Here is a 26,160-nt window from a genome sequence, read left to right on the forward strand (position 1 = left end):
TGGGAGTGATAACATTGTATGGGCTGTGTTGGGTAGCAGGGTGGCACAGTGGTTAGTACTATTGCCTCACAGCACCAGGGTCCCAGGTTCAATTCTGACCTCAAATCATTGTCTGTGTGGAGTTTGCACATTCTCCCCATGCCTGTGTGGGTTTCCTTCAGGTGCTCCAGTTTCCTTCCACAATCTAAAGATATGCAGGTTAGGTTGATTGGCCATGCTAAATTGACCCTAGTGTCAGGGGGATTAGCAGGGTAAATGAATGGGTGGTGGGAATAGGGTCTGGATGGGATTGTGGCTGGTACAGACTCAATGAGCCAATAGTCTTCCTTTTGAACTGTTGGGATACTATGATGTTTGAGGAATTGTAATTCAGGAGAACTGAGAACTGTGTGAAGAGACATATAAAGGTTGGGAAGGATAAATTACCTCTTCTTTGTCAATGATTTACTTCATATCAAAGGTTACAGAGACACATCGCTCGGAATTTATTCAACTGAAAGTTTCCAAGGAAACCAACGACAAGTACGTCACGAAATATGACTTTGAAACAACAGATAAACGTCACAAAGTGCCATTGTAAACAAAAGGCGCTGGTTTATACCTTACACCAGTTATTTCCTGCAAGCAGTTTGCCGTACCTTCACATGAACAACTGTTGAATAACAAACGCACAGTAAGTACAGTCATTCCTATTTTATTGAAGAATCGCTTTTGGAAAATATCTGAACTGAAGTAAGATGAAGCATGCACTAATTTATATTCTGGCACCTCATGTTCTCGTTCTCTTTCAAGAATTTTACAAATCTTTTCAGGGGTATTATGACGCACAAATATATTAATTCAAATGATTCTCAATCTAGAGAAAAAATACAACGGCGATTGGAAATGGATAAGAGGTCACATGTGAATATAGTGGAACAAGGTGCATACGGAGTGTATCCTTATCCCCAAACACGCTCACTCCATCCAGCATCACATCTGGAACACTCTCAAGGCAGTCGTCAGCAGGATTTTCCACCAGGCTACCCTGCTCATGAATACCCTGCTCCTACGTATCCGCCCCAGGATTACTCGCATTACACAAACGAACCATGCCAAGCTTTCGCAGGGGCTCCTCCAGCATCACTAGATAACGCACCTCCGGAGTACCAAAATGAATTTGCAAATGAAACAGCACAGAACTTTGCAGAGAAAGTCATAAGGAGAGGTAAGTCATTCTCTTAATGGATAAGGAATGTATCTCTCAATGTAGTGTCCTTCTTGTCTGAGGTTTGATAGGTTTGATTGGATTAGATATCATGGTAGATCTTAAGAACAACCTCAACCAGTCTGGGTCTAAAGCATGCTCTTGGAATTTTTAAGTACCATCGTCTAAGCAACTGAGCTAACCAGCCTATGAAGTGGTGCTCAGTGCAACTAAAGACATTTGAGATCACTATTAAGTAACGTGATTCAATCATCTAAAATGCTGCAAAACTTACAACGTTAATTGTAAAACATGCAAATCATCCAATAATCGCTAGCATTTATAAATCTAGGGAATGACAATATTCGACAAAGAAACCAAAATGCATCTTGAAATTGCTGATAATTCAGGTGCAGTATCAGAATAATTGTTTTGATTGTTAAATATTTGCTTGATTTGTTTAATTTAATACATATTAAAATATCAGTAACATTACAAAATGTGACAGTGTGAACTAGTTACTCAGAAGAACGGTATAGGCGACAAACGCTCCAAGGCTTTTCTAGCCATGACATTTTCTGGCAATTGTTCCCCAGAAAACTTGCAGTCCAGTTATAATTACTAATTTTTTGATGTGAATATCAACATGAGGTGAATTGGTGGCATAGTGGTTAGCACTGTTGCCTCACAGAACCAGGGACCCGGGTTTAATTCTTGTCTTGGGTCACTGTGTGGAGTTGTATGTTCTCCCGACGTCTGTGTGGGTTGCCTCCAGGTGCTCTAGGTTCCTCCTACAATCCAAAGATGTGCGGGTTAGGTGCATTGGCCATGCTAAATTGCCCCTTACAGTCCTGGAATGTGTAAGTTAGAGGGGATAGCAGGGTAAATATGTGGGTTACATGAATAGACCTAGGTAGGATTGCTGTCAGTGCAAACTCAATGGGCTGAATGGCCTCTTTCTGCACTGTAGGAATCCTACAATTCTATGAATAGAATCAAAGTTGAAAATAATCACTCAATAAAATTAAACTATATATTGTGATAAACTACAGACAGAGTGAGGTGACGTTAACATCCCTTTTAGCTCTGCTGTTGATATTCTCAAAGCCTGCATTCCCACACCGCTTTTTTGCAGGTACAATTTAGCCTTTGAACCCTCAAGTTAGATGATTGTGGATGCAAGCACTCTTGGTATAATAATTGGCCTGGTTGTCTAATACAAGATCTAGCTTGACATTTTTATAAAAATTCACAAATAAAAGTTTAAAATTTATTTATTAGTTTCACAAATACATCAACACTGCAATGAGGATACTGTGAAAACCCCTTAGTCGCCACACTCCGGCACTTGTTCGGGTACACTGAGGGAGAATTTAGCATGGCTAATGCACATAACCAGCACTTCTTTCGGATTGTGAGAGGAAACCAGAGCACCCGGAGGAAACCCACGCAGACCTGGGGAGAATGTGCAGACTCCACACAGAGAGTGACCCAAGCCAGGAATCGAACCCTGGTTCCTGGCACTGTGAGGCAGCAGTGCTAACGACCGTGACACACTTAATTCAGATAGACTGAAAGCAAAAGCATAGTTGCCACTTCAAACAATAGATCAGAATCTGAAGAAAATTCCTTTTAATGTGCCACCAGGAGTGGCATGGTGGCACAGTCATTAGCTCTGCTGCCTCACAGCTCCAGGAAGCCCGGTTCAATTCTGGCCTCAGGTGACATTGTGGATTTGTATGTTCTCCCTGTGTCTGCATGGACTTCCTCCCACACTCCAAAGATGCAGGTTAGATTTATTGGCCATGCTAAATTGCCCCTTAGTGTCAGGGGGATTAGCAGAATAAATATGTGGGGTTATGGGGATAGGGCCCGAGTGGGATTGTTGTCAGTGCGGGCTTGATAGACTGAATGGCCTCCTACTGCACTGTAGGGATTCTATGATTCTAGGCTAGTAGGTGATTGGAATTATTTTTCTATATTTTGCTTTTCAAAAACCTGATCAAAGAGATGACTTTAAGTGATATCAAAGGGGATAGCCTGATGGTTTAGGAAAAAGACTGCAGATCTGTTAGCCTGAATAACTGAAGGTCTGACTGCCACTGATGAGGTTAAGCTGCAGAGGAACCCAGTCAGATGAATAGAAAGTTTGAGCATTGTAGGGCTGGAGAAGCTTGTGGTGAAATATAAGGGAATTAAACATAAGGAGAAGTTTTTTTAAATCGAGGGAAACCAACAATGACTGTACCACTGTTGGCCATTAAGAACGGCAGTGATAGATCAGCAGGACCTGGTGTAGGATAGGATACAGGTGGAAGATTTTGGATGAACTGAAGGCTGGAAGTTGAGAGACCAGCCATAGAAATATTGGAATAGTTGAACTTGGAAGTGACAATGGCAGGGATGAGAATTTCAGTGGCAGATGAACTGATGGAGAGGCAGAAATGGAAAAAGTTATGCAAATAGAGGAAAAGGAATCGAAGATTCAGGGAAGCGTTGAACAGCAGCCCAAGATTGGAAGTGGTCTAGTTCAACCTGAAACAGTGGTCAGGGAGAGGGGTTGAATTGTCGGCAAGAGTGTGGATATTTGTGACAGGATCCAAATAAAATGATGTAAACTTTCCAAAGTTTAACTGGAAAGAATGGCTCATCCAAGACTGGATGGCACAGGGCTGATATGACTTCAAGGAGGTAAGAGAGAGATACCTGGAGCTTAGTTTCATTAGCTTATGTGGGGAAGTGGATCCTAGATCAGCAAATGCAGAGGTTGTCAGGGAAGTCCAAAGCTAATGACAAAGAGTAGAGAAGGGAAGTTATTGCTTGAGAAGCGCTTTCTATGATCAAATGAGCATGGGACCACTAAACTGGAACAATAAAGGAGAGGTGCTAGAGGGGGTTGAGGCAGGTTGATCATGTTCATGGTTGCAGGAAGATCAAAGAGGATCTGTAACACAGAGTTGTGACGTTGAAAGGAAAATTGAACAACTTTAAAAAAAAGTGATGTTTAGTAAGAGCTTTGATTCTTTCTGACAAAGACTAACACATTTATGTTTCCTTTACTCTTTTTGCAGCTTTCATTAGGAAAGTGTATCTCACTTTAATGGTTCAATTGTTAGTCACTGTAGGAATAATCTGCATGTTTCTTTATTGGTAAGTTTTATTTTTTATTCAGATATTTCAATGTGTCAGTTGGGCTATAATACCACCTTTACAATTTGGTCAAGAATAATTTAGTTGCAGAAGAGTTGATATTGTGTTGCCTTATAAATGGTCTGTTCTTCATGTAGTTATGAAACTATCTGATAACAATGGCTCCACAGCAACATTCGTTGTAAGAGATACTTGCCTGGATTTTCTTTCCTCTGCTTCTCACATTTAAGATATATAACGGGTAATCAAAGGAAATCCTGGAGACCTACGATCGATTCAACCCATTCTCTGCTTAATTTTTCTCTGTCCCCTAGCACAGGAAGCAGACTGCTGGACTCGAACTGCATGTTATTAATTGCAGCAATGTGCAGCCTGGGATACCTGTCCAATTTCCCTGCCTTCCCCTGCTCCTGCCCTTGAACCAAGAGAGATCAGTGGCGGTAGATATGTCTGCATCAGAAAACCTGCTAAAGTCAATTCATGCAGCTGATAAAAATAGGCTTCAGACAAATCAATTCCAAAAATAAACCTCCAACAGAGAATACCTAAGCCTCATGAGGTATCTGCTGAGTTTGTTCCCAGATCTGTGCTGAGTTATTTGATTTCAGCCTTGGTGAGAATATTGAAATTGCCTTTCTTGCCCCAAAGGATTAGAGGCAGAAAAAAATGAACTGTTAATGTGCAACTTCATCCAGGGATCATTCTTGTGAACTTCCTCTGGACCCTGTCCAAGACCAGCACATCCTTCTTTACATACGGGGCCAAAACTGCTCCAATATTCCAAACGGGGTCTGACCAGAGCCTTATACAGCCTGAAAAGTACATCCCTGCTCTGGTGTTTTAGCCCTCTCGACATGAATGCTAACATTGCATTTGTCTTCCTAACTGCTGACTGAACTTGCACATTAACCTCAATAAGTTGCGATAGTCTTCATAATCAAATAGCTTGCTGGCACTCGTGGACATAAGTTTGCATACAAAGCATACAGAACAGAAGTAATAGTAACTATATATTTTATAGGGATGCACTGGTGGGATTGGTTGATTGTTGATTCAAAAATTGAGAGTAAAAAAAAGCTCAAAGTATGGCTAGATGCCACCCCTGCGTACCATAATATTCCAGTATACCAGTTACCAAATAAAACACAAGGACGTTGTTAAACATAGTTTCGTTTACATAAATATATTTCTTTGAGTTGGCTTTTTCCGCATTTGTGTCAGCTGTGCTTAGTGATCATAAGACATAGGAACAGAATTAAGCCACTTGGCCCATCAAGTCTGGTTCACTGATATCATGGCTGATATTTTTCTCATCCCCATTCTCCTGTCTTTTCCCCACTACCCTTGATCCCCTTATTAATCAACAACCTATCTATCTCTGTCTTGAAGCCACTTAATGACCTGACCTCCACAGCCTTCTGCGGCAAAGAGTTCCACAGATTCACCACTCTCTGGCTGAAGAAATTCCTCCTCATCTCTGTTTTAAAGACCGTCCCTTCAGCCCGAGATTGTGCCCTCTGGTTCTAGATTTTCCTATTAGTGGAAACATCCTCTCCACATCCACGCTATCCAGGCCTCGCAGTATCCTGTAAGTTTCAATAAGATCCCCTCTCATCCTTCTAAACTGCAACGAGTACAGACCCAGAGTTCTCAACATTCCTCATACGACAAGCTCTTCATTCCAGGGATCATTTTTGTGAACTTCCTCTGGACCCTGTCCAAGACCAGCACATCCTTCCTTAGATACGAGGCCAAAACTTCTCACAATACTCCAAATGGGGTCTGACCAGAGTCTTATACCGCCTCAGAAGTACAACCCTGCCCTTGTATTCTAGTCCTCTCAATACGAATGCTAATATTGCATTTGCCTTCCTAACTGATGACTGAACTTGCACATTAACCTTAAGAGAATCTTAAGTCCTTTTCTGATTTCCTAAGCATTTCCCCATTTAGAAAGTAGTCAATGCCTCAATCCTCCTTCCAAAGACTTTTCCACATAGTATTCCATCTGCACTTCTTTGCCCAACCTCCTATCTTGTCCAAGTCCTTCTGCAGCCCCCCTGCTGCCTCACTACTACCTGTCCCTCTACACATCTTTGTATCATCTCAAACTTAGCAACATTGCCTTTGGTTCCTTCTTTCAAACCGTTAATGTATATTGTGAAACATTGTGGTCCCAGCACCCCTGCTAGGCTCCCTTTCCAATCAGCTCTGGCCAGCTCCTCCTTCATGTCTTTGTGGTTACCTTTATTTAATTGTAATACTGTTACATTTGATTTCAGCTGGGTTAGTGGTTAACACTCCTGCCTCTGAATCAGATGGTTGGTGTCCTAGCCGAGAGTTATTCCTCATTCAACAACTGAAAAGATGGATGAATTAGTCATTATCGCAGTTCTGTGTGCAAAGTGACTTACATCTTCTCCATTACAACAGTGACTACACTTTAAAAGTGCTACATTGACTGAAATGTGATTTGGGACATCCTGTAGTTGTGAAAAGGGCTATAGAAATGTAGAGAATGTTCCTTCTAAGCTCCACAGCTACATGGCCAAGCACAGCAATTCAAATGTACCCAAGCTAATTGCTTAAAGTTATTGTGCTTGTCCTGCCACACAAAGAAGGTTTAGGGGCCTGTGCACTTTAAAGAGAAATTAGTGGCTGCAGTGAATGCAGATCTTTCTATTCCTCAGTTTCACTATTGGGCTGACCTTTCCAATGGAAGCATGACTTCGGATCAAAGGTCATATATTGAGTTAGATTGAGGGTTAGGGTTAGAGGAAGATTGTAGTTTCAAATTTGGGTGAGATTTAGATTTGGGGCTGGAGCTGGGTTTTGGTTTAGGTTCAAAGTGAGGCCCAGTTTTAGGGTTAGATTCTAGGGTAACCCTGAACATTGTTGACTTTGGTTAAAAGAAGCCCTAACTTGAGAAATTTTAAGTGCTCAAGTCCCTCTTTGTAACTGTAACCCACCATCCACCTGCATCTAATGAATCAATGTTACACTTTCCATTGTTGTTTTTTTTTTCACTTGATGAGTTCCTGAAACGTCACAACTATATATACACATACAAATATACAAACACCCGCATATATGTAACTATATTCCAGCTGTGGCCTCACCAAAGTTCTATGCAACTCCACCATGACCTCCCTGATTTTGTAATCTATGCCTTGATTGATAAAAGTAAGTGTCCCATATGCCATTTTCACCAACCTACTAACATACCCTTCCGCTTTCAGAGATCTGTGGACAAACATGCCAAGGTCCCACGTCTACACAACTTTCTAGTATCCTGCCATTCATTGATTACTTCCTTGTTAAATTACTCCTTCCAAAGTGTATCGCCTCGCACTTTTCAGGGTTAAGTTCCATCTGCCACTTACCTGCCCATTTGACAGTTCCATCTATATCTTCTTGTAGCCCAAGACATTCAGCCTTACTGTTAACTACCCAGCCAACCTTTGCGTCATCCTCAAACTTACTAATCCTACCCCGCACATAGTCATCTATGTCATTTATATAAATGACAAATAATAGGGGACCTAACATAGATCCCTGAGGTAAGCTGCTGGACGCTGGCTTCCAGTCACCTGTCATCACCCTGTATCTCATACAACTGAGACAATTTTGAATCCATTTAATCAAATTACCCTGTATCCCATGTGCATTTACCTTCTTTATAAGTCTCCCATGCGGAATCTTGTAAAAGGCTTTGCTGAAATCCATATAAACTACATCAATTGTACCATCTTCATCTGCACACCTGGTCACTTCGTCAAAAAATTCAATCAAATTTGTTAGGCAAATCTCCCTCTGATGAAGCCATGCTGACTATCCCTGATCAAGCGTTGCCTCTCCAAGTGGAGATAGATGCTTTGCTTCAGAGGTTTCTTTAATAGTTTTCCTACCACTAATGTGAGACTCACTGGTCTGTCATTGCCTGGTTTATCTCTACAATTCTCCTTCAGTCACGAAACCATATTAACTGTTCTCCAGTCGTCTGGCACCTCCCCCATGGCCAGAGAGGAGTTGAAAATTTGGGTCCGAGCCCCTACAATCTCCTCCATTGTCTTCCACAGCAGCCTAGGGCACAATTAATCTGGATCTGGGCATTTATCCACTTTTAAGGCTGCCAACACCTCCAATACCTTGTCCTTCCCTATGTCAATTTGCCCAAGAACCTCACAGTGTCTCTCCCAGAATTCCATACCTTCATATGTACTCCAAGTGTGGCCTAACGCCCTGTGGGACTTCCATTTTACCCCCTTCCTTTTGTAACCTATGCTTCTAAATATAAAACCACAAATTTTATCTGACATTTTATGGGCTCCCTTAATTGCATCACCATTATCATTCCTGTGCAGACCAAATTTTGAGTGTAGCTTGCCTTTGTAAACAAGATTTCTGTGGTACCTGGAAACTCTTCAAATATGATAGGTGACTGGTACATTGATAAGCATAATCTACGTGTAAACTTCCCTTTGCACCTATGACAATTGACTGATTAGGTGAATTAGAATGACGTTAACAGGAACAAACTACATAAACTTTAAAGATAGAGAAAAATAAGATTTTTTTGTACAAAGCTTTCCATGATGAGTGGACATCTCAGTGTGAAGTACTTTAGGGGCAGATTCAGTGTTGTAATGTAACTGGATTATTTACTTGTAAAAACAAAAAGGAAAAAGAATGAGAATAAGTGAATGACTAGACAATCTTCTGATCAGAAGACTAGCAAACAGCTGGGAAACATTTAAGTTCAAAGTGTGAAGAATGTATTGACAGCAATGAAATCCTCGCAGGCATCCATTTCCCCTTTAGTGACATTGATTACACTGTTCCATGACTCACAGGAATCTGACACAAAGGACAGTGCTTATTAAAGGAAGAAAATAAAAGTAGCCTTGTATATTGGCTTTGCTAATCAGTGAGCAGCAATTTGTCATGCAAGCAGGGCAACTCCCTAGACAACCCTTTATCAGTTGGATTTTGATTAACTATCATTCAATGATTGGGTCCTGTTGGACAGTTTGCCAAAAAGATTTAGCCATGACTGCATCTGTGTAAAAAGTGAAGTAACGAGATAAATTGCAATCAGTTTGGAGTATATTTGGAAATTAAGTGAACAGGTGGCAGACCAATTTCAATGTAGATGAATACAAATTACTTACAATCATAGAATCATAGAATCTTTACAATGCAGAAGGAGACCCTTCAGCCCATCGAGTCTGCACTGACCACACTCCCACCCAGGCCCTTTTCCCGTAACCCTGAATATTTACCTTGTTAATCCACCTAACACTAGGGTCAATTTAGCATGCCCAATCAACCTAACCCACACTGTGGACTGTGGAGGAAACCGGAACACCTGGAGGAAACATACGCTGACATGAGGAGAATGTGCAAACTCCACACAGAAGTGACCCGAGGCCGGAATTGGACACAGGTTCCTGACCCTGTAAGGCAACAGTGCCAACCACTGTGCCAGTGTGCCACCCAGACAAAAAAAAGCATGCATTTATTACTTTAATGAAAATAAAATAATGTACATGGAAAATGGAGGAGACTTGGAGGTCTTGATTGACAATAAGTTGAAACTATTACAATACTCAGCAGCAGTGGGGATGCCAAATCCATAGTTGGGCTTTATTAATAGTTCAATTTTGAGGGAAAATAGCAAGGTAATGCTGTGACTTTATAAAGCATTGGTGTGACCACACTGTGTACCATTCTGGTTACCTCAGTTTGAAGACGATATTGCAATGATTGAAAGCTACCAGAGAAAAGAAACGGAATAATTAGGGGATGGATTAAAGAGCAAGTATGTATATTCATAGAAATGGGGGAATAGAGAAGGCAGAGAAGTGATATAGTTACTGTTTTAGGATTCTATAGGGAGTAGATAGTGTAAATCATGAAAATTAAACAACTTCACTTTGTCCAGACAGGAAAACCAGAAGACAGTCTGTGGTTGTAGGGAGGTAAATTCAAATGAATGTGTGAGAGGGGGAAAGTGTAAGGGAGATGTAAGGGGGAAATTTTTCATGCAGCGAGTGGTGGGTGCCTGAAATGTGCTGCCAGAGGAGGTGGCAGAAGCAGGCACATTAGCTACAATTAAAAGGCATCTGGATGGGTACATGAATAGGGAGGGAACAGAGGGATATGGAATGAATAATGGCAGAAGGTCTTTTTTTAGTTTAGTTAGGGCATCATAATCGGCACAGGCTCGGAGGGCCGATGGGCCTGTCCCTCTGCTGTACTTTTCTTTGTTCTTTAGAACATAGAAAACATAGAAAAACTACAACACATACAGGCCCTTCGGCCCACAAGTTGCGCCGATCATATCCCTACCTACTAGGCTTACCTATAACCCTCAATCCTACTAAGTCCCACGTACTCATCCAGAAGTCTCTTAAAAGACCCTAGCGAATCTGCCTCTACCATCACTGCCAGTAGCCAATTCCAGGCACCCACCACCCTCTGAGTGAAAAACTTACCCCTGATGTCTCCTCTGTATCTACTCCCCAGCACCTTAAACCTGTGTCCTCTTGTGGCAGCCATTTCAGCCCTGGGAAAAAGCCTCTGAGAATCCACCTGATCAATACCTCTCAACATCTTAAACACCTCTATCAGGTCACCTCTCATCCTTTGTCTCTCCAAGAATAAAAGGCTGAGCTCTCTCAACCTATCAACCTTTGTTTTCTTTTATTTCTGGCTTTGCTAACCTATACTTCAGTTTTTAGTGATTGACATATTATACTCCAAGATCCCTATATTCCTCTACCCCACCTCGACCTTCCAAGCAACAAATGACTTCCCTATTTTTCCTATCTAAATGCACCACCTCACATTTATTGGTGTTGAACATCATAGCTAATTATTTATCCATTCTGCAAACCTATTAATATCCTCCTGTGATTTGTGTTGTCATCCTCAGTATTGACTATCCCTTCCCAATTTGGTGTCATCCGCAAATTTAGAGATTGTATTTTTGATTCCAGAATCAAAATTGTGAATTTTGATTCTGGAATCAAAAGAAATTATAAATTGTGAGCAGCAGTGGTGCCAGCCTCAAATATGCCCACATCTGGTTGTATTAATGGCAGCAAGGGGAGGAATGGGTTGCATGTGATCCAGCACCCTTCCAGAAGGTGGGTTACTCATTTAAATATTGTAATGAGGCTGCATATTTCAGATTTTGTCACCATTTAAAATTCAATCCTGACCAATCAGGTTTCCTGGAAGGTAAAGAATGCTGTGTGGGCCTTTCCAGTATGCTTGTGGGCCAGGAAGAGAAGGAAAACTTTCCATAATGCCAAGTTAAGCTGCTTATCTTCCTGAGAGTGGAACTTTCCCTGTGCCATGATCAGAACTTCATTATTTGTAATGGGGTGGCATGGTGGCACAATGTTAGCACTGTTGCCTCACAGCACCAGGGACCCGGGTTCAATTCCCAGCTTGGGTCACTGTCTGTGCAGATCCTGCATGTTCTCCCTGTGGTCTGTGTGGGGTTCCTCCCAGTGCTCCAGTTTCCTCCCACAATCTGAAAGAGATGCATTGTTGTGGGATTGAACTATGGTTTGCCCAGTTAAGGGCATTTAGAGTATTTTTGTCTAATGTAGCTAATTGTGCTAAGCTTTAAGCTAACTTAGGCTGATTTGGCCACATTTTAAAACGTAGCTTGGAATTCTGGGTCCAGCTTGGAAACTTGGCTGCATTCTCTGAAAGTAGGAGGTAAGGTAAATGGGCTTTCTCATAAGGTAAACAGAAGCTTTCATGGCCACAGATGCCAATTGTTTATGTAGCTAGAGACTGCTTGTACCCAGCTCTTTAATGACACAAAATAAGTCTTCAGTTTTCTTGTAGACACAGAACAATATTTAGTTCATTCAATCTAGACTATGTTTTGTGTCTTTTGATCAGCACAATGCTGGCTGGATTTTGCTGGCTTTCTCTTTTTGGCTCTCTCTCTCTCACCAGAAAAATTAATCTCTTTCGCTTTCTGCAAAATGCTAATTATAAAGGATGCTTAATAAAGAAATTGCCGCTTTGAACTCTCGTGCTCAAGTTTATTCTGAAGAAGAAAATAGACCTGCAATTGGCCATGCTGAATTCTCCCTCAGTGTATCCAAACAGGCACTGGAGGGTAGCAACTAGGGGAATTTCATAGTAGCTTCATTGCAGCGTTAATGTAAGCCTACTAGTGACACGAACAAAATAAACTTTATAATCACCAACCCACCCTGTCTGTCCGCAATCAGTTTCCTTGATACTGCAAGATTCTCTATACCTTCTCACCCACATCCCAATCTCTAGCCAGCAGAAAGAACTCACATATGTTTGTGCTGCAGCCCCTTCTGAAGATGTGCCATCCAACAGAGAGACATTCCTATCAATCAGGCCGGCTTCTAGGTGTGAATCCTAAGAGAAAGATGGCCAACATTCACCACCTCCTAGAAAATACTGAGGTCTTGGGGTCTGAAGTTTAAACTTCATCCCCTTCATCTGAATATTCCCATGTAATAATCATTTATCTCACCTCACCTTTCTTTGTCTCCCTGGCTTGTTTCTAGTAGGAAGCTGGGAAGGAACGGTTGGAACCTTTTAAATCCATAGCTAACAAGGGCGTACTCCTCGGTGCCTAGTAACATTTAGGTAGTTTCCTTAAGCCATTTTCTCATTATTTCTAAATTGTCTTGCCTACTGTTAATTATGTTACTCCTTGTGGTTATAAACATCCCACATTATAATCTAATCTTCAAATCTAGTGTATTGCTCTGCTTTAAATTTACATTGCCAGTTCTGTAGTGGTGAATGGTCGCTTTTTGGACTGAAGGAAGGTATACGGTGGGGATCTGCAGGGGTTGGTACCAGGGCCACTGCTTTTCCTGATCTTTATCAATAGCCTACATTTGAATGTGAGAACACAATTTCACCAGTTGCAGTGGTCAGTGGAAGTATTGTGAAGGATAGTGGTAGACTTCAAAAGAACATAGGCTGGCAGAACAGGTGGACGTGTGGCAGTTGAAAGTGAATGTAGAAAATTATGAAGTGATTCAGCTTGGTAGGATGAACAGGGAGAAGGATTACAAAATAAACTGTACAGTTGTAATGACGGTGCAGGAACAGAGGGAGCTGGGGTAAAAGTACTGTAAACAAATCATTAAAGATCACAGAGCAGATTGAGGAAGTGATGAATAAGGTGGGCTCTAGCTCTATAAATAGAGGCATAGAGTAGAAAACAAGAAAATTATAGTAACCTTTAAAGAACTCTGGTTCTGCCTCAACTGGAGCATTAGATCTAATTAGGAAAGATGTGATGATATTAGAGAGGGTGTAGAAAAGATTCACAATAATGGTTCCAGGGATGATAAACTTCAGTCACATAAACAGTTTGGAGAAGCTGTTCTCCTCAGAGTTCAGAAGATTAAGAGGGGGTTTAATAGCTAGTCAAAATCCTGAAGGGCCTAGACAGAGTAGATCGGGAGAAACCAGAAGGATTGAGAGTCAGCTTTTTCCGTTTTCCACTCGAAATAATCGGGCACCCACCAGCTTAAATATTGAGGCTGGATGGAAGCAGGCCTTAAGTAGCCACTTATCAGTCTTAATTGGGGCATGGATGGGCTTTGTGTCCAAAGTCCTCTCTGCCCACCATAAAATCACATCCAAGTTGGAACTGGCAGGATCCTGGAGGGAATTCCATTCAGGCTGTTTTAAGCTCCCCACTCAGTCTCAGAACACATAAAACTCCAGCCTTGCTCACTATTATAGTAGCTCATAAGAAAACTAGGATCAATAACCAGACAAGGTATTCATCCACGAAAGCAGTTGCATCCTTAACCCTTTCACTTTCATTTCTTGTCAAGGAATCATTTACAGTTTATCAGATGGTCAGTTCCTTGGAGTTAGTGACACCATGGGGGTGATTCTCCCAGCCCGCTGCGCTTCTCTAGCAATGCATCAGACTGGGAGACATACATGGAGGCCACGTAATGGGCTTCCCACTGGGCACCATGGCCTTCACTGTCTCCAACCGCCAGATTTCTGGCGTTGTCAGCTCCGTGTCAGAAATTAGCGTGGAGCTGATTAAATTATTTAAATAAGCATTAGCATATCATTAGCAGAAGTGAAGTCTCCGGGTCCACTAGCATCTCCCCCCCGGAGCATTTCCCCCCCGGAGCATTTCCCCCCTGGCTAATCTTGGTGCTGACAGATTGGCACATGTGCCTCTTCAGTGGGAATAGGCTCCACCTACTGATTTTCAGTATGATTCACACTAAGGCTCACTGTGATGCACAGAATGTGGGAGATTCATTTTGAAAATCCCGCTGTAAAAAGTAGCGGGTTTACTCCAGTTTTTATGCAAATTTGGCACTTAGTATTTTTTGGGAGAATTCCACATAATATATATTCTCATGTAAGAGAAATCTTTAAGACCAATTAGTCCAAACATCATGAATTTTACGTGGGTTATCTTTTTGAGGAGTTGATACGTGTGCTTGAATTGGCGTTGTGGTAATGTGACCCCTTTAATAAGGCCATGTTATCAGACCAGACCAGATTAGGAAGCCGAACCAATAGTGAGCAAGGGTGTGAGTCCTGGGACAGGGAGGATCTCAGTTCGAGCTTTGCAGGGGGCAGAGAGAGAGAGAGAGGATAGAGAAGAGAATAGGTCTGTTCTGTCAGACCCTTAATTGGTAAATTGCTATTATAGTTTAATAAACCTTTCTCGTTGTTGGAATCACATTGAGTCACCTCCAAGAGTCAAGAGGAATTCCAAAAAGGCAGTTGCAATGGAATAAAATAAAAACCAGCAACACTAAAAAATTAATATGAATTAAAACCTGAAAACTTTAATAATTTGAGTAAATAAAAACAAAATTTAAAAATGAACGTTTTAAGCATTTATTTACTTGTACTCCTTCTCATCGGTGTTAATACATTTCTAATGAAGTTGAATCATTAACTTGCCAGGATAATACTTTACTTCTGAAATTTTTGGGTTTTGATCCCTGAAAATTTGGGGTTGACCTTTACATGAAGTACATGAAAAATTACAAATTTTAGGCCAAAAATGCTGAGATTGACTTTGACATTGTTACCTGTATCTGGACCAACAGTCTTAAAATATTTGTTTCAGTATGATACAGTTATAGTCACGTAATCTTAACCTTCATTATCTTTCTCTCAAAGCTGCACACCTTTCCACTAATTTCAGAGTAGTCACTTTTCATATATTAGGCAGCAAGTTCCTACATTCCTTTCTACATGCACTGCTCAAATAACTAGATCTAAATTAATAAGGACTTAAGATGAAGGGATTTCATGTCAAAAACAATACATTCTATGTCCTTAATTTTCAAAGCGGTCACCCCAGTGCTATTGACAAATGAATGGCATGTGTGTACATGGTGGCACAGTTGTTTACACTGCTGCCCCACAGCACCAGGGACCCAGGTACAATTCCGGCTTGGGTCATTGTCTGTGTGGAGTTTACACTTTCTTCCCGTTGTCTGTGTGGATTACCTCCCAGTGCTCCTGTTTACTTCCACAGTCCAAAGATGTGCAGGTTAGGTTGATTGGCCATGCAAAATTGACCCAAGTGTCAGGGGGATTAGCAAGGTAAAAGTGCGGGGTTATGGGAATAGGGTCTGGGTGGAATTGTGGACAGTACAGACTCAATGGGCCAAATGACATCCTTCTGTATTGTAGGGATTCTATGTTATGTTAGAAAATTTCAGCCTTTATGATGTTGATTGCCTCACACAGCCAGGTACCCAGGTGATATCCAAATCAACAAAGCACCTGTACATAATGGTGGGCCATTAACTTATTCCTGGTTGCTCCAGTATTTGCTCTCAAAGACTATCACACAGATAAGCTATAGTGTTGTTAGGATCCATTAACAAGCCATTGTTGGCCTGTGGTCTTCATGACTGGCTTTCCATTCTTGGTATGAAATATTTTCTATGAGCCTTGTGGTTTAACTTGCACTAACCTTTCCTTTTGCAGCATTCAGCCTGACTACTCACTCCAATTTAAAGACACATTTTAGGAAAATCTTAGGGTATTTATCATTCAGACCACTACTGTGAGCATATGTCGATGTGTGTGCATGCTAGGTGAAGATGTCCGGCACTTCTTATCTAAGATTCTGGTGTGTTTGAATGTCTGCCACCTGTGGAATTCTACTCTAATTCAAGAAATCCCGGCATCGTACATAAAAATGTGTGCTTGCAGTGAGAAAACTTTCCATTTTTGGACACATTGTTCCCCTTTGCCATTCTTTCATTTCTCTCTTCCTACCTAATCATTCAAAACCTCTTTGAACTTTTCACATACTTTCTGTGTATTTTTTTATTTCCTTGGTTTTTCACCATTTCTGCTGCCTCATGAAAGTATCACTTCTGCTACTTAACCATCTCATTCAGCAGTTAACACTTTACAGGTTATTCTACTTATTTTCTCATGTGTATGCATGCTTGCTTTACCCCTCTTGTTATTTTCCTTTCTAAAAGAATGATCATGAAGGGCATCTTGACAAATACATGAATAGGATGGGAATAGAGGGATATGGTCCCTGGAAGGATAGAAAGTTTTAGTTCAGTTGGGCAGCATGGTCGGTGCAGGCTTGGAGAGCCGAAAGACTTGTTCCTGTGCTGTATCTTTTTCTTTCTTCTTTGGTCTTTGATCCATAGCTGAAACATTAACTTGTGTGTTCTCCCCACAGCTGCTGTGTAACCTGAAGTATTTCTATTTCACTTTTGGTTTCTGTGTTGAGGGGTGCTCCTGCTATTGCATTAAATATTTCTAATAAATAATCATACTGCAGCACACACTTCATGAGAAAACAATCTATTCATTAAATATCTGCTTGTTTACTTACTAGGAAAGCCTTGAATGTATGGGCAGGAAGAACATACTGGTTCACATATGCTTTGTTGTAAGTAACTTTTAACAAGTTCTGTTAGTTACTTTGTTGCTTATTTTCTATATCTCTAAAAAAGCCCCTCTCTCTGTTGCAGTCCTGCCCTCTTCATCTTAATCATTATCTTGTCTTGCTGTGACGGTTTCCGACGCAAAACTCCATGGAACTTCATGCTTCTTTTCTTATTTGTAAGTTATTGCCCAAAATTATTATTAGTACTTCGAGTATTGAATTTGGTGAAATATTACTTTAGCCTGTAGTCCATTAATATAACATCATCCCAACCATATGGTTAGTATCAACATCCTGGCAGTTACCAGTGACCAGAAATGGAATTAAACCCACCATATAAATACTATGCATACTAGAGCAAGTCAGGCTGGGAACTCTGCAGAGCATAACTCACCTCCTGACTCCTTAAACCCTGTTCACTACATCCAAGGCTCAAGTTAGGAGTGTGTTGAAATAATCTTCACTTGTCTGGATGAGTGTGGCTCTAACAACACTCAAGAAACTCAACATCATCCACAACAAAACAGTCTGTTTTACTGGAACCCATCCACTACCTAAACATTCATGCCTTCACCGTTGACGCACGGTGGTAGTAGTGTATACGATATACAAGATACAACGAGGCTCCTTCGACAGCACCTTCCAAATCCCTAACCTCTGTCACTTGGAAGGACAAAGGCAGGAGATACATGGAAACACCACCACCTGCAGGTTTCTCTCCAAGCCACACACCATCGTGACTTGGAATTATATTGCCGTTCCTTCATTGTCGATGGGTCAAAATTCCAGAACTCCCTCTCTAACAGCACTATGGATATGCTTACACCACATGGACAGCAACGGTTCAAGAGGCAACTTCTTGAGGGCAATTAGTAATGGGTGAAAAATGCTGACCTAGCCAGTGATGCCCACATCTTGTGAAATACTTTTTTAAAAGGTGTTTGAGTTGTAGCTACTTGCCTTTTCAATCCATCTCTAACAATTGGCATGTGTTTCTATGGACGGGCCAAATTGAGTACATCGCTGTCATGCATGTTTTGCTCTGTTAAAAAAAACCCGAGGGACAGCAGATAATGCTAATTTGCAGCCTATGTTGGTAATTGCTGAGCAATTGGGCGAAATTAATTACAAAAAGGTACAAATCTAGTGATGTACCATAGTTTGGTTGCTCTTTTTCCCACCTTCCATTTTGTCTCATTTTCATATCTTCACTTAAGAGCTTCCTTGTCATGAGTTTGTACATGCCATTCAAACTCTACTGAGTGATCTTATCTAATTCCTGGAAGTTGTGGTCCAAATTTACAGAACTGCTGATTGTTTGACCTAGTTGGCATTAGGTTGCCAGATTCAATTTTCATAATATTGTTGAGCATTTTGGCCCGCAGGAGACAAAAACAGCATTCATTTTGATCTGAACTCTTCAGTAAATAAGATCATTGTATTATTTTTCTTTCACCTGCAGACTATTCTGGAAGGCTTGTTATTGGGAGCTGTTTCAGTGTAAGTCTTTATTTTGCTTGAATTACATCTTTTACAAACTATTGAACAAACACATGGTTGCAATTTTAACTTGAATCATTTTGTCCTTAATGCTTCTTAGTTTTTATGGTGCTGATGCAGTGCTGTGGGCTGTTGGTGCTACTACATTTGTGTCAGCTGGACTAACACTATTTTCCCTGCAAACCAAGGTACTGTTTATAATACTGTGGCAACTTCTCTGGCACCAATTTGCTCATTGCTGGAATCTGATTAGTTCAAAACTTTTTTCTTTCAGTGGGACTTCACCACAGGAAGTGGAATTTTATTTGTGTTCCTACTGGTTTTAATGGCATTTGGAATTCTGTGTGCCATAATACAATCATTTGTAAGTCCTTCTATAAACCTTTTGATTACGTCGTGAAGTTTAATTTTAAAAGATATAAAATCATATCTTTGATCATTTCTTGAAAAAGGAATGAATAAGACAAATGTCTGGGAGGAATGAATGTAGAAAGATAAAAACATTTCTCATTGGTCCATGATAAGGCGACATGGTGGCATAGTGGTCAGCACTGCTGCCTCACAGTACCAGGGACTCGGGTTCGATTCCTGGCTTGGGTCATTGCGTGGAGTCTGCATGTTCTCCCCATGTGTCTGCGTGGGAATGCTCTGGTTTCCTCCCACAGTCCATAAAATGTGCTGGTTAGGTACATTGAACATAATAAGAACACAAGAAATAGGAGCAGGAGTAGGCCATCTAGCCCTTCGAGCCTGGCCCCGCCATTCAGTAAGATCATGGCTGATCTGTCGCTGCTCAGTTCCACATTCCCACCCTCTCCCCATAACCCTTAATCCCCTCTCTTATCAAAAACCCATCAACCCGCGTCTTAAAAATATTTAGCGAGGTAGCCTCCACCACTTCAACGGGCAGAGAATTCCAGAGATTCACCACCCTTTGAGTGAAGAAGTTCTTCCTCAACTCCGTTCTAAACCGCCCCCCCTTTATCTTGAGGCTGTGCCCCCTAGTCCTACTGTCCTTTCTGAGCGGGAAGAGTCTCTCCACCTCTATCCTATCCATCCCATTCATCATCTTATATGTCTCAATGAGATCTCCCCTCATTCTTCTAAACTCTAACGAGTACAAGCCTAGTTTATTCAGCCTCTCCTCATAGCTCAACCCCCTCAACTCTGGCATCAGCCTAGTAAACCTCCTCTGCACTCCCTCCAAGGCCAAAATATCCTTGCGTAAGTACGGCGCCCAAAACTGCACACAGTACTCCAGCTGCGGCCTCACCAATGCCCTATATTGCCGCAGCAAGACCTCCCTACTTTTATATTCAACCCCCCTCGCTATGAAGGCCAGCATCCCATTCGCCTTCCTGACCACCTGCTTCACCTGCAGGCTGGGTTTTTGCGACTCATGCACAAGGACCCCGAGGTCCTGGGTTTTTGCGACTCATGCACAAGGACCCCGAGGTCCCTCTGCACCATCACCTGCTGCAGTTTTTCACCACGTAAGTAATAGTCCTTCCTACCATTATTCCTACCAAAGTGGACCACCTCGCACTTGCCAACATTAAATTCCATTTGCCAGTTCCTGGCCCATTCGCCCAGCCTATCTAGATCCTTCTGTAGACTCTCCACACCCTCCGCGCAATTTGCTGTTCCACCAATCTTGGTGTCATCAGCAAATTTCGACACCATACACTCGGTTCCCTCCTCCAGATCATCTATATAAATGGTAAATAGTTGGCCATGCTAAATTCTCCCTCAGTGTACCCGAACAGGCGCCAGAGTATGGCAACTTGGGGATTTTCACAGTAACTTCATTGCAGTGTTAATGTAAGTCTACTTGTGACACTAATGAATAAATTTTAAATATTATGCAAATATACATGGCCACTAGTGATCAATCATATTCCAATATTTAATTCAATGGGAATACTTCCATCAGTCATGTTGAAATTATGCCTATTTTGCATTAGATTTTTGTACTAATTTCCCTCTACTTCACATTACTTTTTGTTTGCTCCCATTTAACTCAAAACTATTTATCTTTATCCCCACCTGTTCCCATTCCCTCTGCCCTTGCTTCCTAATCCCTTCCTCCAAATGTCCTCACTTCCCTGCCAAGGATTTTGACCACACAAGTATTCAATAAAACACCTCAATGTTTTCTCAAAGAAGAGAAATGGGGAACAACTAAACTAAATTAAAGATATTAAAGTAAAATGAATGCTACTTTAATCTTCTGCTGACTGTAGTTCGCAGTTAGGGAGAAAACTGGCTTAACAAGAAGGCAGGTTTATAAAATATTCAGTCCAGTTTATTCTAGTGACTGTTTGAAGGAATGTGAACTAGACTGAATAGGAAGGCATGTTATGGAAGAGTAGAATGATTTTATAATGTACATCAGAACAGGAAACAGGCTCTGATGAATAGTTGATTGTCCATTAAAGAAGACCGAAAAGTATTTGGTTTTGGGTTTGGTTATTGGATATTCCATGAAAAAAATCTAATCAATGTGTGATTATTAAATACGCCTAAGATAATTGATTATATGTTAAAATGGATAATCTTAGTCCAATTGAAATAATTGGAAAGACTGTCTTTAGAATTTTAATTACAATACTGGCTAGGCTACCTTCAAAAGGACCCAGAGAAAATCAATGGTGCTCAAACATCAGGGTTAGGGTAATGAAATTAGGCTCATTCAACTGAACTTATCACTGGAGAACAAATTCTAAAGGGAAATGTTTAGCCTTTAAATTATTGTGAAATCAATAATGTGTAATGGGACGGCACAGTGACACAATGGTTAGCACTGCTGCCTCACAGCACCAGGGACCCAGGTTTGATTCCCGGCTTGGGTAACTGTCTGTGTGGAGTTTGCGCATTCTCCCTGTGTCTGCAAATGTTTCCTCCGGGTACTCCAGTTTCCTTCCACAGTCCAAAGATGTGCGGGTTAAGTTAATTGGCCGTGCTAAATTGCTCCTTAGTGTCAGGAAGACTAACTAGGGTAAATGCAAATGGTTGTGGGGATTGCGCTTGGGTGGGATTGTGGTCGGTGCAGACTCTATGATTCTATGATCTACACCAAAATTTGATCAAGGCAATAAATAAAAAGCTAGAACACAAATGTTTAAAACTGATAAATCTGTAACCAGGAATACATGTTAGGAAGTTGAGCCCAGATGACATTTTTTCCTTCATCATAGATTTCCATTGACCTCTGCAACAAAACTTACATTATGCATGCCAGTGGACAAAGTTCCACACTAGTAGTACAAAGTTATTCCACCCCCCCGTTATTGGATTTGTGCAGTACACTGGTCACTAAAGTGAGCAATGAATGATTATAATCAGAAATGCCCATCAATTTGAACTTAAATTGTTTTCTTTTTCCCTACAGTGGCTCCATATAGTTTATGCCTGCTTAGGAACGTTGATCTTCTCTGTTGTAAGTATTTTTCACATTGGCCACAGTCACACATATTTTATGAAGATTTTTCTCATGAATGGATATGATAAATGTGGCTTCTGTCTTGTGACATGAGCCAGCTGCAATTGTCTGGCCACAGCCACACACACACACACACACACACACACACACATACAAACACACACACACAAACACACACACACACACAAACACACACACACACAAACACACACACACACACACACATACAAACACACACACACAAACACACACACACACACACACAAACACACACACACACACACACACACACACAAACACACACACACACACACACACACACTCTTATTCCTCATCTCCCACTCCCATCCTGCGCCAGTGAAAACAGAGAATTTCTTATCCCCCCTCCCCTTGCCTGTGAAAACAGAGAATTTGGCACTCAGCCAAATCTCTGTCCACTGCAGTGGGATGGGAGAATCCCAGCTGAGGGCAAGGTTGGCAAATCCAGCCTGGGTGAAATATCTCTGTAATGAAGTTGATAGATCATTGTGGCCAGGATGTTCTTCTCTGAGCATGCTACATCTGTTTTCTTAACTATGTTTATTTCTAGTTACCATCCTCTGGTTGCTAATTCACCTCATTCATGGCTCCTGTATTCTTCCCTGTAGTTTCCCTCGCTCTCTCCAGACAGGAGTCATTAGAGTTTCTTTATCTTCCTTATTTCTTCATGTGTTATCCGGTTAAACTATTTAGAATTATGTTTATTGAATCAATTCCACATGACCCTGATTGAATTTTCTTGAGCACTACTCTCCCCACTTAGCTTGTCAACAATGACTTGCATTTAAGTAGTACTTTTAGCATAATAAAAAGTCCACAAACACAGGGCGCTGTAAAATATGGCACCAAACCACACAGTGCCCCATTAGGGCAAATGACAAAATATTTGGTCAAGCAGGTTTGTATCTGAAAAAAGGAAATTCCATACTTTAAGGTCTAGGCTAGGGCTGAATGCACAGTTACCAATTGACAATGCCCTAAAGTTGTGGGTTTCGTGGAGCTTAGATTTTGGGAAGAGGGTGGGCTGTGATGGGTAAAAAGGTCATTGAAACATGAATGAGAATTTTAGAATTGAGGATTTGCTTAACAAGGAGCCAATGTGAATCAGTAAGGATGTTGGACAAGCTAAGGGACGAGAGAGGTGGTGCTGAGGGAGAGCGGGATTCCATCAGCATATATGTGGAAACAGATGTATTTTCTAATGGTGTCAAAATGGGCAGCATGTAGATGGAAAATGGGAGAAGGATCAAGGATAAACTCTTGGGGAAACACCAAAGATGAAAAAAAAGCAAAGTAAAAGTTTATTTATTAGTGTCACAAGTGGCTTACATTCACACTGTAATGAAGTTACTGTGAAAATCCCCTAGTCGCCACACTCCAGCGACTGTTCGGATACACTGAGGGAGAATTTAACAATGCCAGAGCAAGAGGTGAAGCCATTGTGGGTAATTCTCTCAATATAATTAATTAGATAAGAATGGAACTGGGCAAGTGCAGTCCAACCCAGCTACTCAATGGTGGAATGGCATTGCAAGAGGAGGGTGTGTCAAAGGCACAAAGGCTGAGAAGGAAGAGGAAAGATGGTTTACCTTTGTCACAGTTTAACAGGATTTTGTTTGCAATTTGATAAGGACTGTTTTGTTGCTCTGGCCAGGGGGAAACCTGATTGGAGGCATGTAAACATTGAGTGCCACAAAAGATAGGCATTTCCCTCATTGTATTCAAGATGACCCTTTCAAAGTTATTGATTTGTTTGCTTCATCAAGTGGATGTTACAGATCCCATGATACTATTTGAAGAACTGCAGAGAATTCTTCCAACCTCCTGTTTAAGCATTCCCTCTTCTATTAAAATCATTAAAGAAGGGACCAACTGACCATTCGTCTGCTGTCTATAGGGTAACACTTGGGTTGTTCACAGCACTCTGAAAGTAATTGAGAAGTTGCTGCATTAATGGTATATTATTTTAGAAAATATATAGGGACTAAAATTCCTCTACATCCTGACTATGACTGTAACACTATATTCTGCACCTTCTCTTTTCCTTTTTAGTATACTTCGTATAGCGTGCAAGAAACAATACATTTCACTGTATCCCAATACATGTGACAATAATAAATCAAACCAAATCAAATCGAAGGAACATTCCATTGTTCCCTTTAATTCCCATTAATTCTATGGTCAATTGATGGAACTCCTGCTGAGCTTCTTTTAACCTATCAAATTAACATGTTTTGGCCGGTACGGTGGCACAGTGGTTAGTACTACTGCTTCACAGTACTATAGGGACCCCGGTTTGATTCCTGGCTTGGATCACTGTCTGGGTGGAGAGTGCACGTTCTCCCTGTGTCTGCATGTGTTTCCTTTAGTTGCTCCAGTTTCCTCCCACAGTCCAAAAGATGTGCTGGTTAGATGCATTGGCCTTGCTAAATAACCCCCCCAGCATACCCAACGACTAGGGGATTTTCACAGTAACTTCATTGCAGCGTTAATGTAAGCCTACTTGTGACATTAATAAATAAATTTTAAAAACTAAATTACAGATATAACTCTTTTTTTGTATTTCCTTTTTAGTACCTAGTGGTTGATACTCAATTAATGCTGGGAGGAAAACACAGATACAGTCTGAGCCCTGAAGAGTACATTTTTGCAGCATTGAATCTCTACCTTGACATCATGAATCTCTTCCTTTTCATACTGCAAATTATTGGTCTGAGCCGCTAAGAAGAGAAACAAGATATGTTAAGCAACTATCACATCAACAATAAATTCTGCAAATGCGTGTGGTTATTTATAATTGATACTTTTTTATAGAGGCACATTTTTCAGAAAGCAAATACCTGGTAAATCAAGTGATGAGAAAAAAGAATAAAATAATTGTTAAACTTGGAAAACAAATGTGACTTTATTCTTACAGTACCAGTCAACATGAACAACGGTTTTAAATGGTACATCATAAAACATTAATGAACCTATGACAAAGCAAAACCATTACTGGAATTTCCGGAATAAGAGAAATAAAATAAATATGAAAGGTAGAAACAAAGCTAAGATCTATCAGTTCATCAATGTGTCATTTGTCTGAATAATGTTAGTGTTTATTCTGGCATGTCAACTACTAATAATGTTATGGATAGTAAATCCTGTAAATAGTGTGTTTGAAAATTTAAAATATCTGAATATTATGGTTTATAAACTGTGAAATTGTAGTGTATCAGAAATTTACTTCAGTTCAAATGTCTAAGTCTGGCAGTATTTTCTAAATAAACAATCTGTAATGTATTAGGAATTGATTTTGCCTCCATATCACCAAGATCATCAAGATCTTACTCTACACTCTAACTATGACTGTAACATTACATTCTGCACCCTCTATTTTCCTTCTCTATGAACGGTATGCTTTGTCTCTATAGCGTTCTAGAAATAATATTTTTTGTTGTATACCAATACATGTTACAATAATCAATTCTTGATCGTAGCTACTTTCAAACATGACTAAAATATCCTTGTTAATTTTATCTTGCGTTCCCATACAGATAACCAGGAAATCAGCCTGGTACACAGTTCAATAGCAGGTGAATTGTGATGTGATAACGTTGACTAAAAAAGTCAGGCTGAGGGTGCAAAGTGAGTACAGAACATTGACTGTTTGACTTTGAGCTTTGCTGACAGAATCTTAAGTAATGGCATACAACCAGGTTCCTATTAAGTTGCATGAGACTAATTGGAAACTCAATGCAAGTAGCTATAGGGATAGCTGACAAAGGAAATTGAAATAGCAAACTGGCCTAGTAGGTGGTGCTGTTGAGCTTAAGGTGCAGTGTTGAAATCGAGAAACTTTAAATTGAACTGAGCGTGCATGATGATTGCTCTAGATGCAACATAGTGACCTATAAAGATTAG

General features: G+C 40.8%; 1 protein-coding gene across 1 annotated transcript; it reads left to right on the top strand.

Moving 5' to 3' along the window:
- Positions 1-562: 562 nt before the first annotated feature.
- Positions 563-25,638, top strand: LOC145361362 (protein lifeguard 1). Its single transcript, XM_080217049.1, has 10 exons — positions 563-673; positions 861-1,207; positions 4,258-4,336; positions 17,226-17,279; positions 17,362-17,452; positions 18,739-18,776; positions 18,877-18,964; positions 19,051-19,140; positions 22,168-22,215; positions 24,832-25,638. The coding sequence occupies exons 2-10, from the start codon at positions 886-888 to the stop codon at positions 24,979-24,981; spliced, it is 960 nt and encodes a 319-aa protein (XP_080073175.1). The 5' UTR covers positions 563-673; positions 861-885; the 3' UTR covers positions 24,982-25,638.
- Positions 25,639-26,160: the final 522 nt, after the last annotated feature.

The sequence above is a fragment of the Carcharhinus amblyrhynchos genome, chromosome 2 (assembly GCF_965287045.1).
Source record: "Carcharhinus amblyrhynchos chromosome 2, sCarAmb.v2.hapA, whole genome shotgun sequence".
In the NCBI taxonomy this organism is placed as follows: Eukaryota; Metazoa; Chordata; class Chondrichthyes; order Carcharhiniformes; family Carcharhinidae; genus Carcharhinus; species Carcharhinus amblyrhynchos.

What these genes read in the sequence shown, in the direction of transcription:
- LOC145361362 (XM_080217049.1), top strand. Translation starts at nt 886, where the DNA reads ATGGATAAGAGGTCACATGTGAATATAGTGGAACAAGGTGCATACGGA. An exon ending in GTGCCATAATACAATCATTT is followed by an intron (nt 19,141 to 22,167) that starts GTAAGTCCTTCT and finishes TTTTCCCTACAG; the next exon opens with TGGCTCCATATAGTTTATGC. An exon ending in GAACGTTGATCTTCTCTGTT is followed by an intron (nt 22,216 to 24,831) that starts GTAAGTATTTTT and finishes TTTCCTTTTTAG; the next exon opens with TACCTAGTGGTTGATACTCA.